Source organism: Primulina eburnea, chromosome 15 (genome assembly GCF_022965805.1).
Source record: "Primulina eburnea isolate SZY01 chromosome 15, ASM2296580v1, whole genome shotgun sequence".
In the NCBI taxonomy this organism is placed as follows: domain Eukaryota; kingdom Viridiplantae; phylum Streptophyta; class Magnoliopsida; order Lamiales; family Gesneriaceae; genus Primulina; species Primulina eburnea.
In genome coordinates this window covers 35,767,425-35,786,777 of record NC_133115.1, presented here as the reverse complement: position 1 = coordinate 35,786,777, position 19,353 = coordinate 35,767,425, and the positions used below count along the sequence as shown (strand labels likewise).

General features: G+C 35.2%; 3 protein-coding genes and 1 non-coding gene across 5 annotated transcripts; 2 read left to right on the top strand and 2 right to left on the bottom strand.

The window, feature by feature from the left end:
* The first annotated feature begins 826 nt into the window (after window positions 1-826).
* LOC140815693 (uncharacterized) lies at window positions 827-1,891 on the top strand. The gene has a single exon (XM_073174760.1). It carries the CDS (start codon window positions 827-829, stop codon window positions 1,889-1,891), a length of 1,065 nt encoding a protein of 354 aa, XP_073030861.1.
* Window positions 1,892-6,004: 4,113 nt separating this feature from the next.
* TRNAW-CCA (transfer RNA tryptophan (anticodon CCA)) lies at window positions 6,005-6,076 on the top strand. The gene has a single exon. It is a non-coding gene; the product is annotated as a tRNA-Trp (tRNA).
* Window positions 6,077-6,673: 597 nt separating this feature from the next.
* LOC140813821 (uncharacterized WD repeat-containing protein C2A9.03-like) lies at window positions 6,674-11,267 on the bottom strand. The gene is given in 10 exon segments (XM_073172573.1): window positions 6,674-7,345; window positions 7,434-7,520; window positions 8,186-8,291; window positions 8,378-8,469; window positions 8,953-9,063; window positions 9,151-9,306; window positions 9,719-9,805; window positions 9,983-10,150; window positions 10,335-10,491; window positions 11,045-11,267. Coding segments are annotated over 9 exon segments (1,359 nt in total). The 5' UTR covers window positions 10,473-10,491; window positions 11,045-11,267; the 3' UTR covers window positions 6,674-6,931.
* Window positions 11,268-12,838: 1,571 nt separating this feature from the next.
* Window positions 12,839-17,855, bottom strand: LOC140814094 (phosphatidylinositol/phosphatidylcholine transfer protein SFH13-like). Of its 2 annotated transcripts, none has more exons than XM_073172963.1 (14): window positions 17,616-17,855; window positions 16,739-16,822; window positions 16,306-16,609; window positions 16,086-16,185; window positions 15,578-15,844; window positions 15,267-15,344; window positions 15,056-15,160; window positions 14,926-14,975; window positions 14,746-14,845; window positions 14,560-14,661; window positions 14,372-14,482; window positions 14,125-14,260; window positions 13,492-13,886; window positions 12,839-13,416 (listed from the first exon to the last, which is right to left on the bottom strand). In XM_073172963.1, exons 2-14 carry the CDS (start codon window positions 16,743-16,745, stop codon window positions 13,225-13,227), a joined length of 1,947 nt encoding a protein of 648 aa, XP_073029064.1. In that variant the 5' UTR covers window positions 16,746-16,822; window positions 17,616-17,855; the 3' UTR covers window positions 12,839-13,224. The 2 variants fall into 2 exon arrangements, with proteins under 2 accessions (XP_073029064.1, XP_073029066.1); XM_073172965.1 differs by having other exon boundaries at window positions 14,560-14,625.
* Between the last annotated feature and the right edge of the window lie 1,498 nt (window positions 17,856-19,353).

The following is a 19,353-nucleotide window of genomic DNA, read 5'->3' as shown; positions in this document are numbered from 1 at the left end:
GTTGATGCTCCTGAAGAAGCACAACTTTTAATTTTATGTTGATGCTCCTGAAGTAGCACAACACGACTTTATGTTGAAGATATTGATAGATCTATGAATAAAATATTAATGAATAAGATTTATCAATATACCCGAAGAATCTTGATATAAAATCATAAAGATCTATCAATATCTATGAATAATATTGATATAAAATATAATGTTATCATATTCCTGAAGAATTTAGATAACTATCATATGTTTCGACAATATTCTTGAAGAATATTGATTATCAATGTATTGTTGTTTAAGATTTATATTATTTGGATTTTGATGTTTTTATCTTAGAACGATTTAATAGATTGATTTCAAGTTATCTCATCCCGATGCTATTGAAATTATTTAAATTTGTATAAAGTTCATTTGAAATTTACTTGGATTTTGTATATCTAATCAAATCTCTGTGATCAGTGACTTTGAAATTTACTTTGAAATTTGTATAAAGTTCATTTGAAATTTAGTTGGGCAGAATTCTGTGATATTTGTTTTACGTATTTAGAATTATTGTGCGTAAAAGAGTTTTATTTTCTTTAGTTTATAATGCTACAATTTGTATTTAGTGCAATTTGTAATAGATACATAAATTATTAATTGAGCACATCTCAATGTACACCTGCATCGATGTTAGTTTAACAAATAGAATAACAAAATTTCAAAATTGCATAGTAAAAGTAGTAACATGCATAATTTGTTATAATATTTATTTTCAATAATAGTAATACAATTTTACTCTATTTATGTCATGATTCTAATTATATAATTTTTTTTTCTTTCTTTTTAAGTTGCAATGGCGAACATCACCAAACTTGAATTTGAAGCACTTGACTTGACTGGAAAAAATTATTTATCATGGATTTTGGATGCCGAGGTCCACCTTATCTCTATGAATTTAGGAGATACAATAAAAGAAGGAAATGAAATGTCCCAGCAGGACCGTGCAAAGGCACTTATTTTTCTCCGTCATCACCTCAATGATGGGTTGAAAGTCGAATATCTCACTGTGAAAGAGCCACGAGAACTTTGGAAAAATCTAAAAGAAAGATTTGACCATCAACGAACTGTAATTCTCCCAAGAGCCCGATATGAATGGATGCACCTACGGTTACAAGATTTTAAGTCCGTAAGTGACTATAACTCTGCATTATTCAAGACTAGTTCCACACTGATACTTTGTGGAGAGAAAGTCACTGATCAAGACATGTTAGAAAAAACATTCTCCACTTTTCATGCATCAAACGTGCTCCTGCAGCAGCAATATCGTGAACGTGGATTTCAAAGGTACTCTGAACTCATCTCATGCTTACTAGTTGCTGAACAAAACAAGGAGCTGCTCATGAAAAATCACCAAATGCGCCCAACTGGATCCACACCATTTCCTGAAGCAAATGGAACTACATTTCCTGAAGAATATGAAATTGCATTTCCTGAAGTGAATGCTAATTCCACTAAAAATCATAACAATGAAAGTGGACGTGGACGTGGACGTGGGCGTGGGCGTGGGCGTGGCCAAAGAAGATACTATCAGCAACAAAATGGAAAGAAACATAAAACAAGCCACCAGCAATGGAATTCCAATAATGAAGAAGCAAAAGAAAAGAGTTCCAAAGTATATGAAGAAAAATGTTATAGATGTGGAATGGAAGGGCATTGGTCTCGTACCTGTCGTACGGCAAAACATCTTGTGGATCTATATCAAAAATCAATCAAGGAAAATGGAAAAATGGAGATAAATTTTGTGGACAATGATGATCCAATTGATATAACTCACTTGGACGTCTCTGATTTCTTTGCTAATCCAGATGGAAATATAGATAATTTGATTGGTGGTGGTGTGTTAGAAAATAATGAGTAATTACTTTCATTGGTCTTGTTCCTACTTTGAATTTCTATTGTTTATTAGGTTATCGTGGTCTCGTTTTTATTTTGATGTTCAGTTCATGTTTAGGATTTGTCATGGAGGTTTATTTTGTTATTCAATAAATGTTTTCATTATTCAATAAAATATTTCATTTGAAAGCTTTACACATTATTTATTGTATTTAGCTTATTGAATTATATTTTATTTTAGATTAACGATGATATGTCAGGATGAATGCTTAGTGGATAGTGGTACAACACATACCATTCTTCAAAATAAAAGGTATTTTTTGGAGTTAACATTAGCTGAAAATAATGTTACAACAATATCGGGTGCATCAAAAATTATTGAAGGTTATGGAAAGGCAAAAATTATTTTACCAAATAATACAAGCCTATATATTGAAAATGCCCTATATGCAAGCAAATCCAGTAGAAATTTGCTTAGCTTTAAAGACATCCGCCGAAATGGATACCATATTGAAACATTAAATGAAAATAATTTCGAATACCTTTGCATAACATCTATTATATCTGGCCAGAAGCAGATAAAAGAAAAATTATGTGCACTCCCTTCTAGAATGTATTTTACAACAATAAAAACAGTCGAAGCAAACATTGTCACAAACCAGAAGTTTTTTGACCAACAGAGCTTCAAATTATGGCATGATCGACTTGGTCACCCTGGGGCAACAATGATGCGCAGAATAATAATTAACTCACATGGACACCCTCTAAAGAACCAGAAGATTCTTTTACACAATGATTATCCATGTGTAGCTTGTTCACAAGGCAAACTAATTATAAGACCTTCCCCTACAAAGATTGATGTTGAAATCCCAACCTTCTTGGAGAGAATCCATGGGGATATTTGTGGGCCTATACACCCACCATGTGGACCATTTCGATACTTCATGGTATTGATTGATGCGTCTACTAGATGGTCACATGTTAGTTTGCTTTCAACTCGAAATATAGCTTTTGCTAGATTACTTGCGCAAATTATTAAATTACGAGCTCAATTCCCAGATCACTCAATCAAGACAATTCGTTTTGATAATGCTGCTGAATTTAAATCGCAGACATTTAATGACTATTGTATGTCAATAGGGATTTCAGTTGAGCATTCGGTTGCTCATGTCCATACACAAAATGGCTTAGCAGAGTCATTCATTAAGCGTTTGCAATTAATTGCTAGACCATTATTGATGAGAACCAAACTTCCATCATCTGTGTGGGGACATGCCATATTACATGCTGCATCATTGATTCGTATAAGGCCAACTAATTATCACCAATACTCACCCTTACAACTTGCTTATGGTCGAGAGCCTGATGTTTCTCACCTTCGAGTATTTGGTTGTGCAGTACAAGTCCCTCTCCCACCTACACAGCGAACCAAAATGGGCCCACAACGTAGACTTGGGATTTATGTGGGATATGATTCACCATCTATTATTAGATTTTTGGAACCTTTAACAGGAGATTTGTTTACTGCGAGATTTGCAGATTGCCACTTCGATGAATTGGAATTTCCAAATCTAGGGGAAATAAAGTTGTGTCCCGAAGAACAACAAAAGATTTGTTGGAATGAGAAAACACTATCTCATTATGATCCTCGAAATAATCAATGTGAGCAAGAAGTTGAAAGAATCATTCACCTGCAAAGAATTGCAAATCAATTGCCCGATGCTTTTGTTAATACAAAGAATGTGACAAAGTCACATATACATGCAGAGAATACCCCTTGCAAAATTGATGTCCCCGTAGGACCAGCTATTATTCAACCTGCAAATGAATCTAAAATACGCCAGAAGCGTGGTCGACCAATTGGTTCAAAGGATATTGTACCTCGAAAAAGAAAGGTACAAGAGAAAGAAAATTCAAAAGCTCCCGAAGAAGAAATCTTGGATGATATAGTAAGAGAGATCAATGAACCAAACTTGGATAATATTATTCCTGAAGAATCAAATTCTCATGAAAATAATGAGATTTCAATAAATTATATATCATCTCGAAAATTGTGGGATCGAAATAACACAATTGTTGACACTGTCTTTGCCCTAAATGTCGCCCTTGACATCATACATGATGAAGACCCAGAACCACAATCCGTTAAGGATTGTCAACAAAGAGATGATTGGCCAAAATGGAAGAAGGCCATACAAACTGAATTAGACTCACTAGAAAAACATAAAGTGTTTGGACATGTAGTACGAACACCTAAAAATGTAATCCCAGTAGGATACAGATGGGTTTTTGTACGAAAGAGGAATGAAAATGGTGAAATTGTAAGATACAAGGCCCGACTCGTAGCCCAAGGTTTCTCGCAGAGACCTGGAATTGACTATGAGGAAACATATTCACCTGTGATGGATGCCTCTACTTTTCGATTCCTAATCAGTTTAGCAGTATCAGAAACTCTTGATATGCGACTTATGGATGTTGTAACTGCTTATCTTTATGGTTCACTTGATAGTGATATATATATGAAAGTGCCTGAAGGATTCCAACTATCGAAAGAAAATGGTGAAGCACCCAAGGCTATGTTATCAATAAAACTGCATAAATCCTTATATGGATTAAAGCAATCTGGTCGCATGTGGTACAATCGTCTTAGTGAATATTTGTTAAAAGAAGGATACACAAATAATGCTATTTGTCCATGCGCTTTTATAAAAAGAACAGATGAGGGCTTTGCAATTGTGGCAGTATATGTTGATGATCTAAATCTTATTGGCACTCCAGAAGAGCTTACTAAAACTGCCAATTACTTGAAAAATGAGTTTGAGATGAAAGATTTAGGAAAGACAAAATTTTGTCTCGGATTGCAAATTGAACATTTGCAAGAGGGAATATTTGTTCATCAATCATCATATACAGAAAAAATACTAAAGCGCTTTTACATGGACAAGGCACACCCATTAGCATCACCCATGTATGTTCGATCACTTGATGCTAACAAAGATCCTTTTCGACCACCTGAAAATGGAGAAGAAATCGTTGGTCCAGAAGTACCATATTTAAGTGCCATTGGTGCACTGTCATATCTCGCAAATTGTACTCGCCCAGATATATCATTTTCTGTTAATCTTTTAGCGAGATATAACTCATGTCCAACCCGAAGACATTGGAATGGTGTAAAACACATATTTCGTTACCTTCGGGGTACAATTGATATGGGATTATTTTATTCGACAAAATCAAAGTCTCCTTTAGTTGGATATGCAGATGCAGGATATCTTTCTGATCCACATAAAGCTAAATCCCAGACAGGTTATGTGTTTACACGAGGAGACACTGCTATATCATGGAAGTCGGTGAAGCAATCCTTAACAGCGACGTCTTCAAATCACTCTGAGATCATTGCAATGCATGAAGCAAGTCGGGAGTGTGTGTGGTTGAGATCTATGACACAACATATTCAAGAATCATGTGGACTCCCAACAGCCAAAGATGACCCAACAGTAATATTCGAAGATAATACTGCTTGCATTGCGCAGTTAAAAGGAGGCTACATCAAAGGTGATAGAACAAAGCATATTTCACCAAAGTTTTTCTATACACATGAGCTTCAAGAAAATGGTGATATTGACGTCCATCAAATTCGCTCAAGCGACAATGTAGCTGACTTATTTACAAAGGCATTACCAACTTCAACATTCAAGAAATTGGTGCACAAGATAGGGATGCATCAGTTGAAGGATCTCAGATGATTGAAATCAGGGGGAGTATCTATTGTTGTACTCTTTTTCCTTCGTTCAGGTTTTCCCATTGGGTTTTTACTGACAAGGTTTTAACGAGGCAACATTTGAACTCCCACATCTCTTAGAAGTAATTTAATGAGTCGATAATCATCTAAGGGGGAGTGTTATAGAAAAGATATTATAGATGATTATTGATATTGTTACCTATTCAAGTTTGTAAATCTACTCTATAAATAGAGGTCTCCTATGATGAATAAAGTACACAAAAATCATTCTCTCTTCTCTATATTCTCTACTATTCACAACAAAAGTAAAATTATTGGACACAATTAATTGGATTTTAACTTCAGTCAGATATTTAATTTGTTACAAATATAACAAAACCACCGAGTTATTACCAAGGATCCGTGGCGCAATGGTAGCGCGTCTGACTCCAGATCAGAAGGTTGCGTGTTCGATTCACGTCGGGTTCAAATCCCTTGTTCTATACGGTTCCATTTCTTTTTACACCTTTTATACTACACGTACGCCCTTGCCTTTCTATGCCCTTTTCCCCTTCTAAAATTGGAATCATACCCTCCAAAATTTTCATTTTACCATTCTTGGAGGGGGATTCAACTATTTCCTCTATTAACTAAAATATCAATTTGATTACATTTTATATATCTTTTTCTTCGTCAACACTTCCACCATTTTTGTCGAAGAACCCCAAACTAAGTTGCTTACTATGGAATCCCAAGAATTTAGGGATTTTTTCCCTTTATTTGCAAGTTCTTTTGTAAAATTTGAGTTGAGAATTTCTGTTGGATAAAAGAAAGAAATATTTTCTACTACAAAAAAAAATTCGATCATTTTTCGCAACATTACCTCCCTACGTCGATTTACTTGCTTTTTGCCCAACATTCTCTCACTGGCACTGCCCATTTATCGTCAGGAATGTGGAAGGGTCCATTTCTTTCAACTAATAACTCAAGGAGTTGGCGATTAACTTAAAAAGTGCCATTATCGGTTTCCATTATAACTCAAATTCTAGTGGTAGGTTACTAGAAAGAGTATCGATCTGCATGACTAAAACACAAATGAAAATGAGTTTATATAAGTTCTATATTTGCTATATAAAGCCAGGTTCCAAGATCAACGTAAATGTAAAACCCAAACGAAATTATGGCAGTCAAATGAACTTCAAGAGTACAAATGAGTGAAAAGATCTTCAACCCTTCTACTGTACACCACTTCCTCCTAACACCTTATTAACACCCCAACGAGAAATGAAACCAAAAGACCAATTACAAGGCATGTCCGTGCACTTACACCATAGACTACGAGAACTACAGAATACTGTCAAGATACGAATACTCATGGCATCTGCTAAACTCAAGGAGGCTACCATAAGTCCGATCCCATACACCAATAAATAGGGACTCCGTATCGGGACTGAATGAAATGCCGGATATCTCACCGAAGAAATCAATTTCCTGCTCCTTCTCGTACCCACCATCAACATCAAAAACATGTACAAAATCCGCAGGTTCTGCCATGGCCATGAATCTTCCATCAGATGCGTAGCGGATGGAGCGAATGGCTCCAAGATTACCCTTCAAGACAGTGACTGAATTGGCAAGATTTCTGACATCCCAAATTCGACAGGTTTTGTCCTGGTTTCCAGTGGAGAAGGTTAAGCCGTTAGGGTGCCACGCTGACGCAAAAGAGTGGTCCAAGTGACCATGCAGAGACGCAACTGCCTATCAATACAAATTAAAACTTAGCATCACTTAGGCTTGATAAGAAGTTCTTCAAGTCCTCACATTATGCATGAAAAATATGATATACCTTGCCACTCCTAGAATCCACCAATATACCAACTGGATCATCTCCAACAATTACTAGAAGCTTACCATCAGGACTAAGAGAAGTATGCTGCCAGAATTTACAGAAAAAATATCCAGTGAACATGGTCAGAGTACAAAACCAAGTTGATGCACAATCAGTTGATCCCAGTACAATCCCTAACCCCAAATGCAATACTCTCCCGAGAAACAAACTACTATTTTTTTCAACAAAATTGCAGAATTTGATAGTTGAACTTTCTCGGCATCCTGAATTTTCTACCTGATTCGGATAAAAAGAAGCACATGAATTGAATGTAATTACTAGGCACACTTAAGGGAACCATAAGGGAGATTTTCGCTGTTTTCAGAAAAACATGCAACTTATGCCACTTCCGCTATAATTTATTTCTAGTTTCTCCTGTTAATACTTCAAGTCTTCAACTAGTTCATTAAAATCATTCTCCCTAAGATATTTTCTTCCGTCATACAGGAACTCCAGCATTTCAGTATATCAAGTTCACGAACAGATAATAACAACATTAGTCAAATTATGGATACTCATGGTAATGGCGCTCCAAACCAAAAGGCCAATCGAACACATACTCTCCAGAATACTTACAATTGTACCTGGACATATGGTTGTCTTTACGTAAACTATGAATCCAGATACACACAAAAATTCGTGAGTTTTCATCTCTAAAATAGATCAAACTCGTGCAATTTTGCACACAAAAAGGAAGGAGGGAGACTTACATTAACTGGCCAGGGAAAGCAGAAACGTTTAGACAGTTGGAATGTTTCCATATCAAAATCTCTAACTCCACAATCATTATTAGAAGCTATAAAATGCACAGCACCACTGAAAAAAAAAGTCGGTTTCAGGACTGCGAAAAAAATTATAATAATAATTTTATTATCACAATATCTATAGATAACAAGCAATACCTGCTAGATGTGCATATCTCAACTGCATTAGTGATGGCATTATCATCATAAGTAGTCCGTGCACAATATGAAATCCCAGGTCTATCCACATACTGCCATGAAAAGTGGAACAAGATCGCTTAATAAAAGACAACTCGGCAAACTACAATATATCAACAGCCTCAGGTATAGAATTATTTTTGTACATGGGCTGCTCCTTGTTAGGCTATCAATGATCAATTTGATTTTTACAATTTTGTGGCTAAACCAAGGTTACCAGAGAAATAACATGGAAGCAAATTACATCCATACAACTAAAAAGAGATTCACATAGGCCTATCCAACTGGATTGATAAGAAAACATTTAAATATATTTGTTACAACCTTACAAATTAAAGCATGAACATAGATTGGAAAGCAAGGTCAGTTGAACTGAATAAAAGGACAACTTACTCCAAATGAATTTTAAAATCACACGGGTAATCCGAAGTATTAAGACCGCTCAAGACATCACTATAAATATTGAAAAGTCAAAGAACATGAATTTTGTTGCCATTCCATTGGTGGACTTTTAGAGAAAAAAATAACAATGATACCTTGCAGATGAGTTCTCCCTGAAATCCTCCTGCAACAAGCAGCTTATCTTTCACGGCTAGTGTGCTGACCTGGGTCTGACTAAATCCTTCTACCAAGTTTCCAGGATGTTTCTGCAGTGGGTAAATGAAGATCATATGCCTTGAAACATAGTTGAGATGTAAAAAAAAGGTAAAAATCAGAAATTTACATAACAAAACCTCCCACCAAAACCACTAACCTCACACTGGCGCTACATGTCCTGAAACATTAAGAACTTCAGACTTGGAGCATGTTAATGACGACCAATGCATCACCGAAAAATGTGACATGAGATATACATCATGCTTTGATGTAGCCCATACCAGATTTCTCAACTATGTTAAAATCAACATGTCAGTCGTCAAATTCCGAAGAAGAAACTATCTGAAAATTAGTGACTAAAAGTAGAAAATAACAGCAGGAAAAAATAATCAAGAAAGAATAAAAAATAAGCTCCCAGCTTTCCTGCCCGCTAGTTGTTTATACGTCGCAATGTTAACTCTAAATATAGAAGTAACTAACCAACAAGTCATACTAAGAAAGTCCTTATTACAATCAAATCAGGAACAGAGTTCTAGCTCTTGTGACATCACTAAACACAAGAACGATAAAGGAACAAAATAAGATCTATCACATGCATATAAACCATGATATTCATAATTTCTCCCCTTAGAAAACATTTTTCTGCACGAAAATGGCATTGTAAAATAATGAAGTAATTATGCTCAAAAAAGCTAGTCCAATGACCTGAAAATGTAAAATTGTGGATTTCACGGATCTCGAATTTCGTCTGAATTCATAATATGATTCTCCTTTCTCAGTGGTCTTGCATTCCTAATTACAACAACAACAAGAGCCACCGAGTTAATATCAAATGGAAAATAGCAACAAAATCAATCATTCTTATGCTGTTAAGTCTGTTCTAATCTAGTCCGCCTCTAAATCATGCTGAGCCTTCCCCAGGGTAAAACATACTGAGGGTGAAAAACTGATAGAACAGAAAACATCCACCTTTTCTGATCCCTCCCCAGATTGAGGAATGTTTTCATAGTTCTTATACTGTTCTAATCTAGTCAGCCTATACTTCTCTCTTGTTATGCTGAGCCTTTCCCAGGGAATTCCTTGTATATCTCTGCCTTTCCTAGCTTCAACAGCAGTGGTATCTTGCATTCCATCATCCTGCATGAAATGTATGCACATGTGAGAGAGAAAGAGTGTAGCAAGTGTTCATAAAACTTGGAAACCAGAGAGTAGTTGGCTGCCATGATTAATAGCAACCTAACAAGAATCAGATCTAGAAAAAGTCAACTTAGACACCAAAATGACCAAGAATTAAATCCGCGTGCGCCATATTTAAACAAACCATAGAATCATATTCATCGACATCAGAATCAGAGCCATCATCTCTTCCACAGAACTCATCATCCAGCTCATTATCTACATCCTCCATTTGATACTCTTCTTCCATGCCTTCGGAGTTGTTGTCTTGGTGATGTGACATTAACTACAGAATAATATATCTGAAAAATCAAATCAGGTTCAGTAATAACAACCGTATGCTCTTTGTCACAACAAGGTAACAACCAGGAGGTTTACGCTAGCATACTTGAGAAAACAATGAACTTGGCAATTGTTTAATTATCCATGTTAAATTAACACCAATCTACAAACACAAGCAATGAGGATGTACACATTACACATACACCAGAGAAAATCCATCTGAAAAGCATACACGAGAGACTACAAACTCAGCAGCTTTTTGTTCAGTCTAATTTCAAGAGGACAGCCATCAATTAGGACAATCTATGAGGAAGTTTTCACACAGGAACAAAAGTATGACATTATGCTTTTCAAAAACTTGAGAATCAAGCATCTCCACAAATCTGACCAACCAAATTGGAGTTATATAAATTCAGACCAAAAAACGTCATTTCATACTTCATTGATGATCGCAGTAAAATAAGAGCATTTTCCACCATTCGTAACAGCAAAATTTACCCGGAAACAAAATAAGTAGAAAACCCCAAATTCGTCTAATTAACAGGAAAGGCGTAGAATGGGGAACACACTTACGAAGCTCCGCCAAGCTTAATGTGCGGAATTAATTGATCGGAAGTCCAACTGCCCATAAAACCGATGGAAATCAATACACAGCCGAATTTTCTGATTATGTGTTAGCGGAATGTTTCTAGAAGAGGGAGAAAGAGAGATTCAAGTGTATCCGTCAATCATTATCCACAAGTTCATCGACGCGAGTGAACACACTCGACCGGTTGTGCGTCATCAGTCCTATCTATATTTCTATATTATTATATACTATATCATTATATATCAAAACATTATAATAACTACTTGAAGAAGATACTAAATTTTTTTCTGATTGTGGATATCATAATCTAAGTAAATGATAAGAACAAGAATAACCATATTTAAATTTCTAGGATGCATGGTGAAGAAGAATCATGTGTAAATCTTTAAGGATTATATAATGAAAATGTTGTTATTTCATAATTTTGTGACATTTGGATGTCCTACACTTGTAAAACATTAAAAAAAAACATATCATATTTGGTGAAAAAAAATTTAAAAAATATTTTTCATAAAGTTCTACACAAATCTTATCCAAATAAATATTTTTAGTTTTTTTACTTATAAAACTCAAAAACGTTTTTGAAGATATTTCCATACTTTCCGATTGCTATTCTTCAAGCCATGGACAAGTTCCATCTAATTATCATCCTCCACTTTTATGGTTGTGAACATTGTCTAATGCAGAATAAAAACTACCCTTCAAACATATTTTAATGGCACCAACGATCTTGAATAGTTCATCACGCTTCTTTTTACACCACCTTCTTTCCTACTTACAGTGCAAGAAGAAGATGAAATTGAGACTTTGCGGTTGATTTTGAAGTTAAATTTATTACTTTCACTTTTGGAAGACGTAAAATTCTTGATTCTTTCTAGTGCGAGGCCTAACGTATAGTTGTACGTCTGGACTCCATGCAGTTTGAACACATTTCATACATCCTGGTGTGTAACAAAAAGGCAATTCGAGGGTTGGTAAAACACAAGTCAACTTTACTACTGTTAAGCAAATGGAGCTTCGGAAAAGTTGATGAAATTGATGCATGTATATTTCAGGTAAAACCCATTTTTTTCATTGTGACCACTCAATTCTTTAAGCTTCCAATCTTCAAGCTTGTTACGTTTAAGGTGTCAAAGAGTGTGTCGTAATAATAGTAACTCTGGTTGCCTATATATATTGAACTCAAGGTGTCAAAACTGTGTTGTAATGATTTCCAGAAAGTATAAACACATTAAAATTTGCGTTTTATTTCTGTATACACAAGTAATTGAAGGGAAAAAAATATTTCTATGAATTGATTTAAATTAAAAAATTTCGATTTTGTCACAAATCCAAAAATTACATTTTCGATTTTGCCACAATTCCAAATATTATTGCATGGATAAATCCACGAATTGAGTAACCGTTAATTGCGTCTCCTCTGGTTACGTATTAATTGTGTTCGGTAACATGATTCAGAGATATCTGATATGTTGTCTTCTATAGCCCGCGTCCCTCCAACATTGCTATTAAAGATACTGAATTTTTATTTAATATTTTCATATATTTAATTGACATAATAACTCCCTACAAATAAATGAGAAAACATACACGTTTAATTTAGCTATTAGAAGCGGAGAGCATTAGGCCCAATAGAAGGTACCACTATTATTTGTATTAAATAGTACCACAATTTTGTGCACTACCTGAGTATACCAATACTTAAGCTTGTTCCGGTACAATTGCTTCACCGATTATAAACTATAAAAATGTTTAAAAGCTTAAAAAGGTGAGGAAGCTGAACTCAAATAGTCTCTTATAATGTGAAATCAACCACCAAATTGAAGCCTTGCCGATTTAAATTTGAAACTCGAGCGACATAAAATCATACTCGATGAGACCTAATCAGTCATAAGCTCTCCATGCTCCTGTCCTCCGCTCTCACGATACTTTATTTACATTTTGGCATAACTATCAAGATGCATGGCACCTGCTAATCACTATTATCCCTCCGTAATGGACAAGTGATGAATCTAACTCTAATTTAATGGATGTTTTAAAAAAAAGTTAATTAGATTTTCTAACCATGAGCTACCCACCGTCTGGGCTTGCGGAGTGGCTCGGATTTTAACCACCCACGGCTTAACAAAACAACCGTCTTCGCTGCAAAATGAAAGCCATAAATTTAGCTGCAATGGGAAATATATAAGTTCCATGATTGCACTTGACCGGCTTGATAGCTGACAAATGGCGAGAAGGTACAATATAATCCGTTAGCTTTAATGACAAAAGAATGGCTTACATGAAATTTGGAATCCCGGATATTTTCCATTGATTCGGCAATTTCAACTTGCTTCAGCACTGTAGCATTTATATCCTAGAACAAACAGAAGAATGAATATATGCCGCTTAAATTCTTTGAAAAGTAAAGCAAAATCAATGGATTGATTACCCTCTTTGTTTTCTCCAGGTCAGCCTCCACAGACTTTATCCTGTTGAGAGAATACTGAAGCATTAGCTCTTTCTCTAGTGGAATTTCGGCGGGCTTATGCATTAGTTCTTCCAATAAACTTTCCAGTTTCTTGAGACGCTGTAGACATGGAAGGACCCTGTCCTCTTCAATAACAGCTTCTGTGCTACTGGTAGATGATTGGTTGGTGTGTTCTGCTTCACTTTCCAATGTGTTGGATGGAGAAATATTGTTCTGCCCCCTCCAGTATTCAGCAGGGGCATTTCGGATAAGAGCGAAAAGCTTGGTCGTGCACAATATTAATGTCATAATATACCGGAAACTTCTTTTGATAAGCTTCTCCCGGATGGCATCTAGCCACTGCATCATCAAAGTACCTGGCACAAATCAAATAACAAAATTTTAAGCAATGGCACAAGCCATGGTGTCACATTACATAGATTTCTTTTACTAATTTGCTTATTTGAATCCGGATCCTACGGTTACAAATTTGTTCGCATTTCATGTGCAAAAAAAGGCGATTTGAATAATCACTAGTTGATCACAAAAAGATTTATCAGACATTTGGATCAAAGTACACAGTACCAGAGAGCAGAGAATTAACGTATAAAATACCTCGTATACTTGGTATTGCATCAATATTTTGTTGATCATTGGTGAGGACAGATTCAGTTTCAAGCCCATGCTCAATGTCATCATCTGGACTGAAGTGATCTTCACAACTATAGTAGACTTGTTCTAATGTTATAGCCTACAAAATTATCTTTATTAAAGTAAACCGTGTGCATGCATGCATGCAACTACAAAAGGTTTCCTTCATTAAGACAAGCCCCAACAGTGTTTTGCATGCAATCAAACTTACTTCCTCATGCACAGGATTCTGTTGTAAAATAGTAGAACTATTTTGTCTGGGAGAGCGAGGAATATTAACATCAGATGCTGATTCTATCTTGTAAGAATTGCTACATCTTCCCTGACAATTTAATGCACCAAAACAGTTAGTTATGCATGGAAATAATAATAAATCAAATTCCTACATTTGCATGCTACCTTCAATGGCAGGATTTGGATATATGTATCAAATTTCTGCTGGCGATCGCTAGCTATTTTGGTTATCTGCTTCACAAAAGTTGCTTCGGCATTGAGCACCAGCTACAGAAGTTAAATAGATAGATTACCAAGCAAACATAGTGTAGGTACTGAAAAAATTTATCACCTCCTCTTCGACTTGTATACCTTCATTATGTCAGGATTATTCCACGGACCCTTATTAGACCTTAGGCAACCTCCCTCATCATTACAGTTACATGACCCACCCAAAAAGTCAGGCAATTGACTGAGATAAAACAGCAGTCAGTAGAATGATTATTTTACTTAGAAAATCACAATTGAGGTGCACATAAGAGACGAGCAAACCTCGCATCAATAGCTTCCAGTAGCTTCCCCAAAGATTTAGGGTCCAAAACCTGTAAAACAGAGAGCACACATGACCAATTAAATAATGTTGCAGTGAAGGAGAAAACAGAAAAAAAGGGCCATCCTTTACATGAATTTTTGAAATAGTTTTTGCATCCAAAAACTTCTCTGCAGCAGGCCAAAGCACCTTCTTGAAGCCAGGTCCAGCATTTACAACATACATGTGGTGGAGCGTCTGCCCATAAATGGAAACGATAAAAACCAAGCATATTGCTTGTGAAGTCTGAAAAACTGTCATGATCTACAAATGTTCAAAAAATATATGAAAATATCTGAAGTACCTCAGGATAGTAACTATTATCGATCTTTGCAATGGCTGCCAATAAACTAGCGGCTGTTTTGGTGAAATTTTTAAGCCCCTGCATAAACCAGTAATGACTACAAAATTAAAATAAAAAAGTTAACCAGAACTACTTGTAACGCTAAAATATATTTCTGAACGTGGTAGCTCAGGCCATTGAGTAGCAATCTTGCTCCCATGATAAACGACATCAATATTAAATAAATTAACAACTGAAGAATTAACATAAAATTAAAGAGAAAGATTCAAATATTGACTTGGCAAGTTGTTAGAGTCGGAGGATCAACTGACCAGGCCTTGTACATCCAAGATAGTGGTGGTCGAACAGATGCGTCTCTTTGCAGCTATGGAACAAGCAGGAAACTTCTCATGCAGAGCTCTCTCAAACTCCTGAACATGGTATTTTAAATATCTTTCAATCGAAGTGACTCGAATTAATTTACTTGGATGAGCTTTTCCAAGCCTTTCAATGTAAACGGGTCTGCCTTCTCTATCAACTCCATGATATCCTTGGGGATATGAGTGCAAAACTTCTTCCAGCTCCTCAAACTCAAAGTCCTGAAATTCAATCATCAGAGAACAGAGAATATAACATCGGCAAAACAGAGTCACTAACCGCCACCCCTCCCAGACGAAAAGAGAGAAGTTCAAGAATCCAGGTTTCAAATAAGCAGAAAACTGAACAGTCCCAAGTTAAGCGTGGAAACTCAACTAGGAATTGAATAACAGTACATTAGGAGAGACTCTGTAGTCTGCTAAGAATCCTTTTCCTAGTTTAATTAATCATATGAAACGTTACCTCCGATATGGTGTCAGCTCCGTACTCTTTCCTCCAAATAAGCATTTCTTCCCACATCTGGATGGTCTTCGCAATGTTGAAGTCTCTCGCTTTCAAAAATCTGTTCAATACAAAAAGATCCCTTCACTTCAAACAATCTCGTATCATATGATGAGGGCTTGTAATATTGGAATGAACTGGGAACGAGATTTAACGAGAAACAAACCGTGAAACAACTCACCTCAGCAGAGTATGGTAGTCATCATGTCTAACAGGCAGCAAATCACTGTCAAGAAGCTTTTGACGGAGGTCACAGACCTCACTGTCCTCTTTTGAGTCCCTAACATCCTCGATGGAAATGGAAGGCACTCTAAAATCTACTTTCCTTTTCCCTCTTTTCTTGAGAGAATGGGTGAGCTTATTTGAAGCATTTATCGCCTTTTTCTTTAAAACCCCAATTTTTGATCTCCTCCTTTCATCTTCAGAATTTTCATAGTCAGATTTCCTCTCCCTTGGTTCGTCGCACACCTCTAGGCCTTGAATGCCTAATGTATCAATTAAAAAAGTCAAGGAGAAAAAACCTAACTCTAATATCGTATAATTCGAAAACAGGGTGTCATCAGAGATTTTATTTACTAGGTATGAAAGAAAACTAAAGATAAGAATCTACAAACCTGACATTCCAGCCAGATTAGAAATTAATGGAACCTCACTCTCCAATATACTTGGTTTCAAGCAGAACTATCAATCTCGATAATCTACATGATCAAGAACGCAGATGATTAAGATCTCAAAGCTACTTGCACTAATAAATCAACTCATAGATAATTTAGAACGAAGATTGATAATCAAATAACAATAAAAAACAAACATTCGCACAATAAAAGACGATTTCAGGCACTTTCAAGCTTTAACGTTACTTTCGACTCATTTACTTTGGGAAATACTTATCGGTCACTTTTCCTAGTAGAAACCTTCAAAATACTTTCCCAACCACACCACACCTAATAATGTATCAGGAAAATTTTCAAATTTCATAACATCGGAAGCTTTGGCAATGTATTGTAACTGTTTCATGGATGGTTTATCCGGAACTAGCTCGAGATCGTGTTCAGTCCAGTACTTACAATCAAATTCAATAGAATGAAATGGTCACCACGCTTCACACCCAAGATAATTTACAATAAAATCGGCTCAAACTTCCTTTTCAATGACCCAACCGACACGATCAGAAATGTTCAGCCATGCCAAAATTTCCATCACAAACAGCAAAACAAAAAAAATAACAAACGATTTAGGCAAAAATAACAGCACAGAATCAAGCATTCATCCACGTCTTATAATGTCATATTCTTCATCAACTCAAAAATCAACAATTCCACCAACGTCGAATCTCACATCGACTCGATCAGAAAACATCGAATGATTCCTCAAAAAAGCACAGGACATGCAAACGTACATTATAATAAATAGAAGATACATGTATCCACAGATCACGAGGCATATTTAAAAACACATTTTAAAAAAAATAAAAAAGCAGAGACGACTCACCTACACCTAAACCCTAGAACTGAATATCAGCTGGATCAATACCCGCCGAGGACTATTGCATTGATTCTCCCGAGATCATCGAATAAACAAATCTCCAATATGCATGTACGCAGACAGCGATAGAAAACACACAGATTTCTCGAAGGCAGTGCGGAGATATCGTATCGATAAAAATTCTGGAAATGGAGATTGTATGTGAATGATCTAGATCTGAGAATCCAAGAATAAACTGGTATAAGATATATACATAATAATAATTAAATTTTTATTAAATTAAATAATATATATATATATATATATATATATAGTTTGTTTTTTGTGTGTTCCCTGTTTTGTCCCCCGGGGTAGGAAAGGTCAAAGTCAAGGCATGAAAGAATAAAGTGAGAGCGTGCCTGTAATTTACCTTTTTAACCCTTTTGGATTAAACCGAGGCGGTGAATGGGGATAAAGTCGTTGTGCGCAACAGTACTTCTCTATTTGGCAAGAGTAGGACCGTTGTTGGTTTCTCTGTTTTTTTTTTTAACTCTGCGCTAAAAATTGAACTCCCCGCGCTTGATGTTTTAACCTTGAAAATCATATTTCTGAAAATTTATTTACAGCTAATCGGTTGATCATGCTGATGTGAAATTCGAGTTCGCAAATCAAATATTATAAAATTTACTTCAACTAACATAATGAAATCGACAAGTAAGGTAAATATAGATGATAAGCAGTTTGATAATTTTGTAAAATCATAGAAGGTAGAAGTAACCGTCTTGAGTGCCGCGGTTGTTGATCATCTTACCATAAATAAAAAAAATATTTTCGACCTCATAATTTTATTTTAAAGTGAAAAAATGGGTTAATTATCTTATATAAAACCAAAATTGGGAGTATATCTTTCGATCTAATATAGATTCACTCATGATACAAAGTTAGCTTTATAGCAGCTTAAAGTTTATCCAGTGAACAAAATAATTTACTGAAAAGTAGAATCTTTGGCTTATCAAAATATTTCACATACAATGACTATGATCTAGATTTTAGGCAAAGATTTCATATCTAGATTTTTATTTATTTAGTTTTTGGTAGAATTATACTATGTTATGTTCCAGGAAGAAGATCTAATTTTGTGATGAAATCTCTAAGATCTAAGATCCATCACATCTGTCTCCAGTTTTGGATTAAGACATGAGGTAAGCAAAAAGAAAGCTGCAGCGTACAAAACGTGACTTCAAAAATCCATCGAGAAACAAGGATCAAAAAGTAAAAAATTTCTATTTTTCCTATTGGCAAAAAAGAAAGCTGCAGTGTACATAATTTTCTATTTTTTCTATTGGTAAAAAAATCAAAACGACAAAATGTAATTATTTTCGCGAGCATTATTAAAATGACATAAAAAGTCTTTATATAATAGTTTTTTTTTATAATAATATTTAAAATTTAAATATATTTATTATATTACATCAATAATTTTAAATAATTATTCAAATACTAATAATTGTTATATTTAATTATTAATTACATACAACAACAATATTAACATTACATCATTCAAATAGGTAGATGAGATCATATCTATGTGGACACTACCCTTACTTCATTCTAATGGATAAGATCTTGTCATACATATCATCTCAAAAAAAAAGTACGTCATATATATGCATGGACAAATATTGATCATCCATCTTATCATGAGAATAATACCCACGTAGATATTATGAAATAAACCATTCAAATATTTGTTAGATTTTAAAAA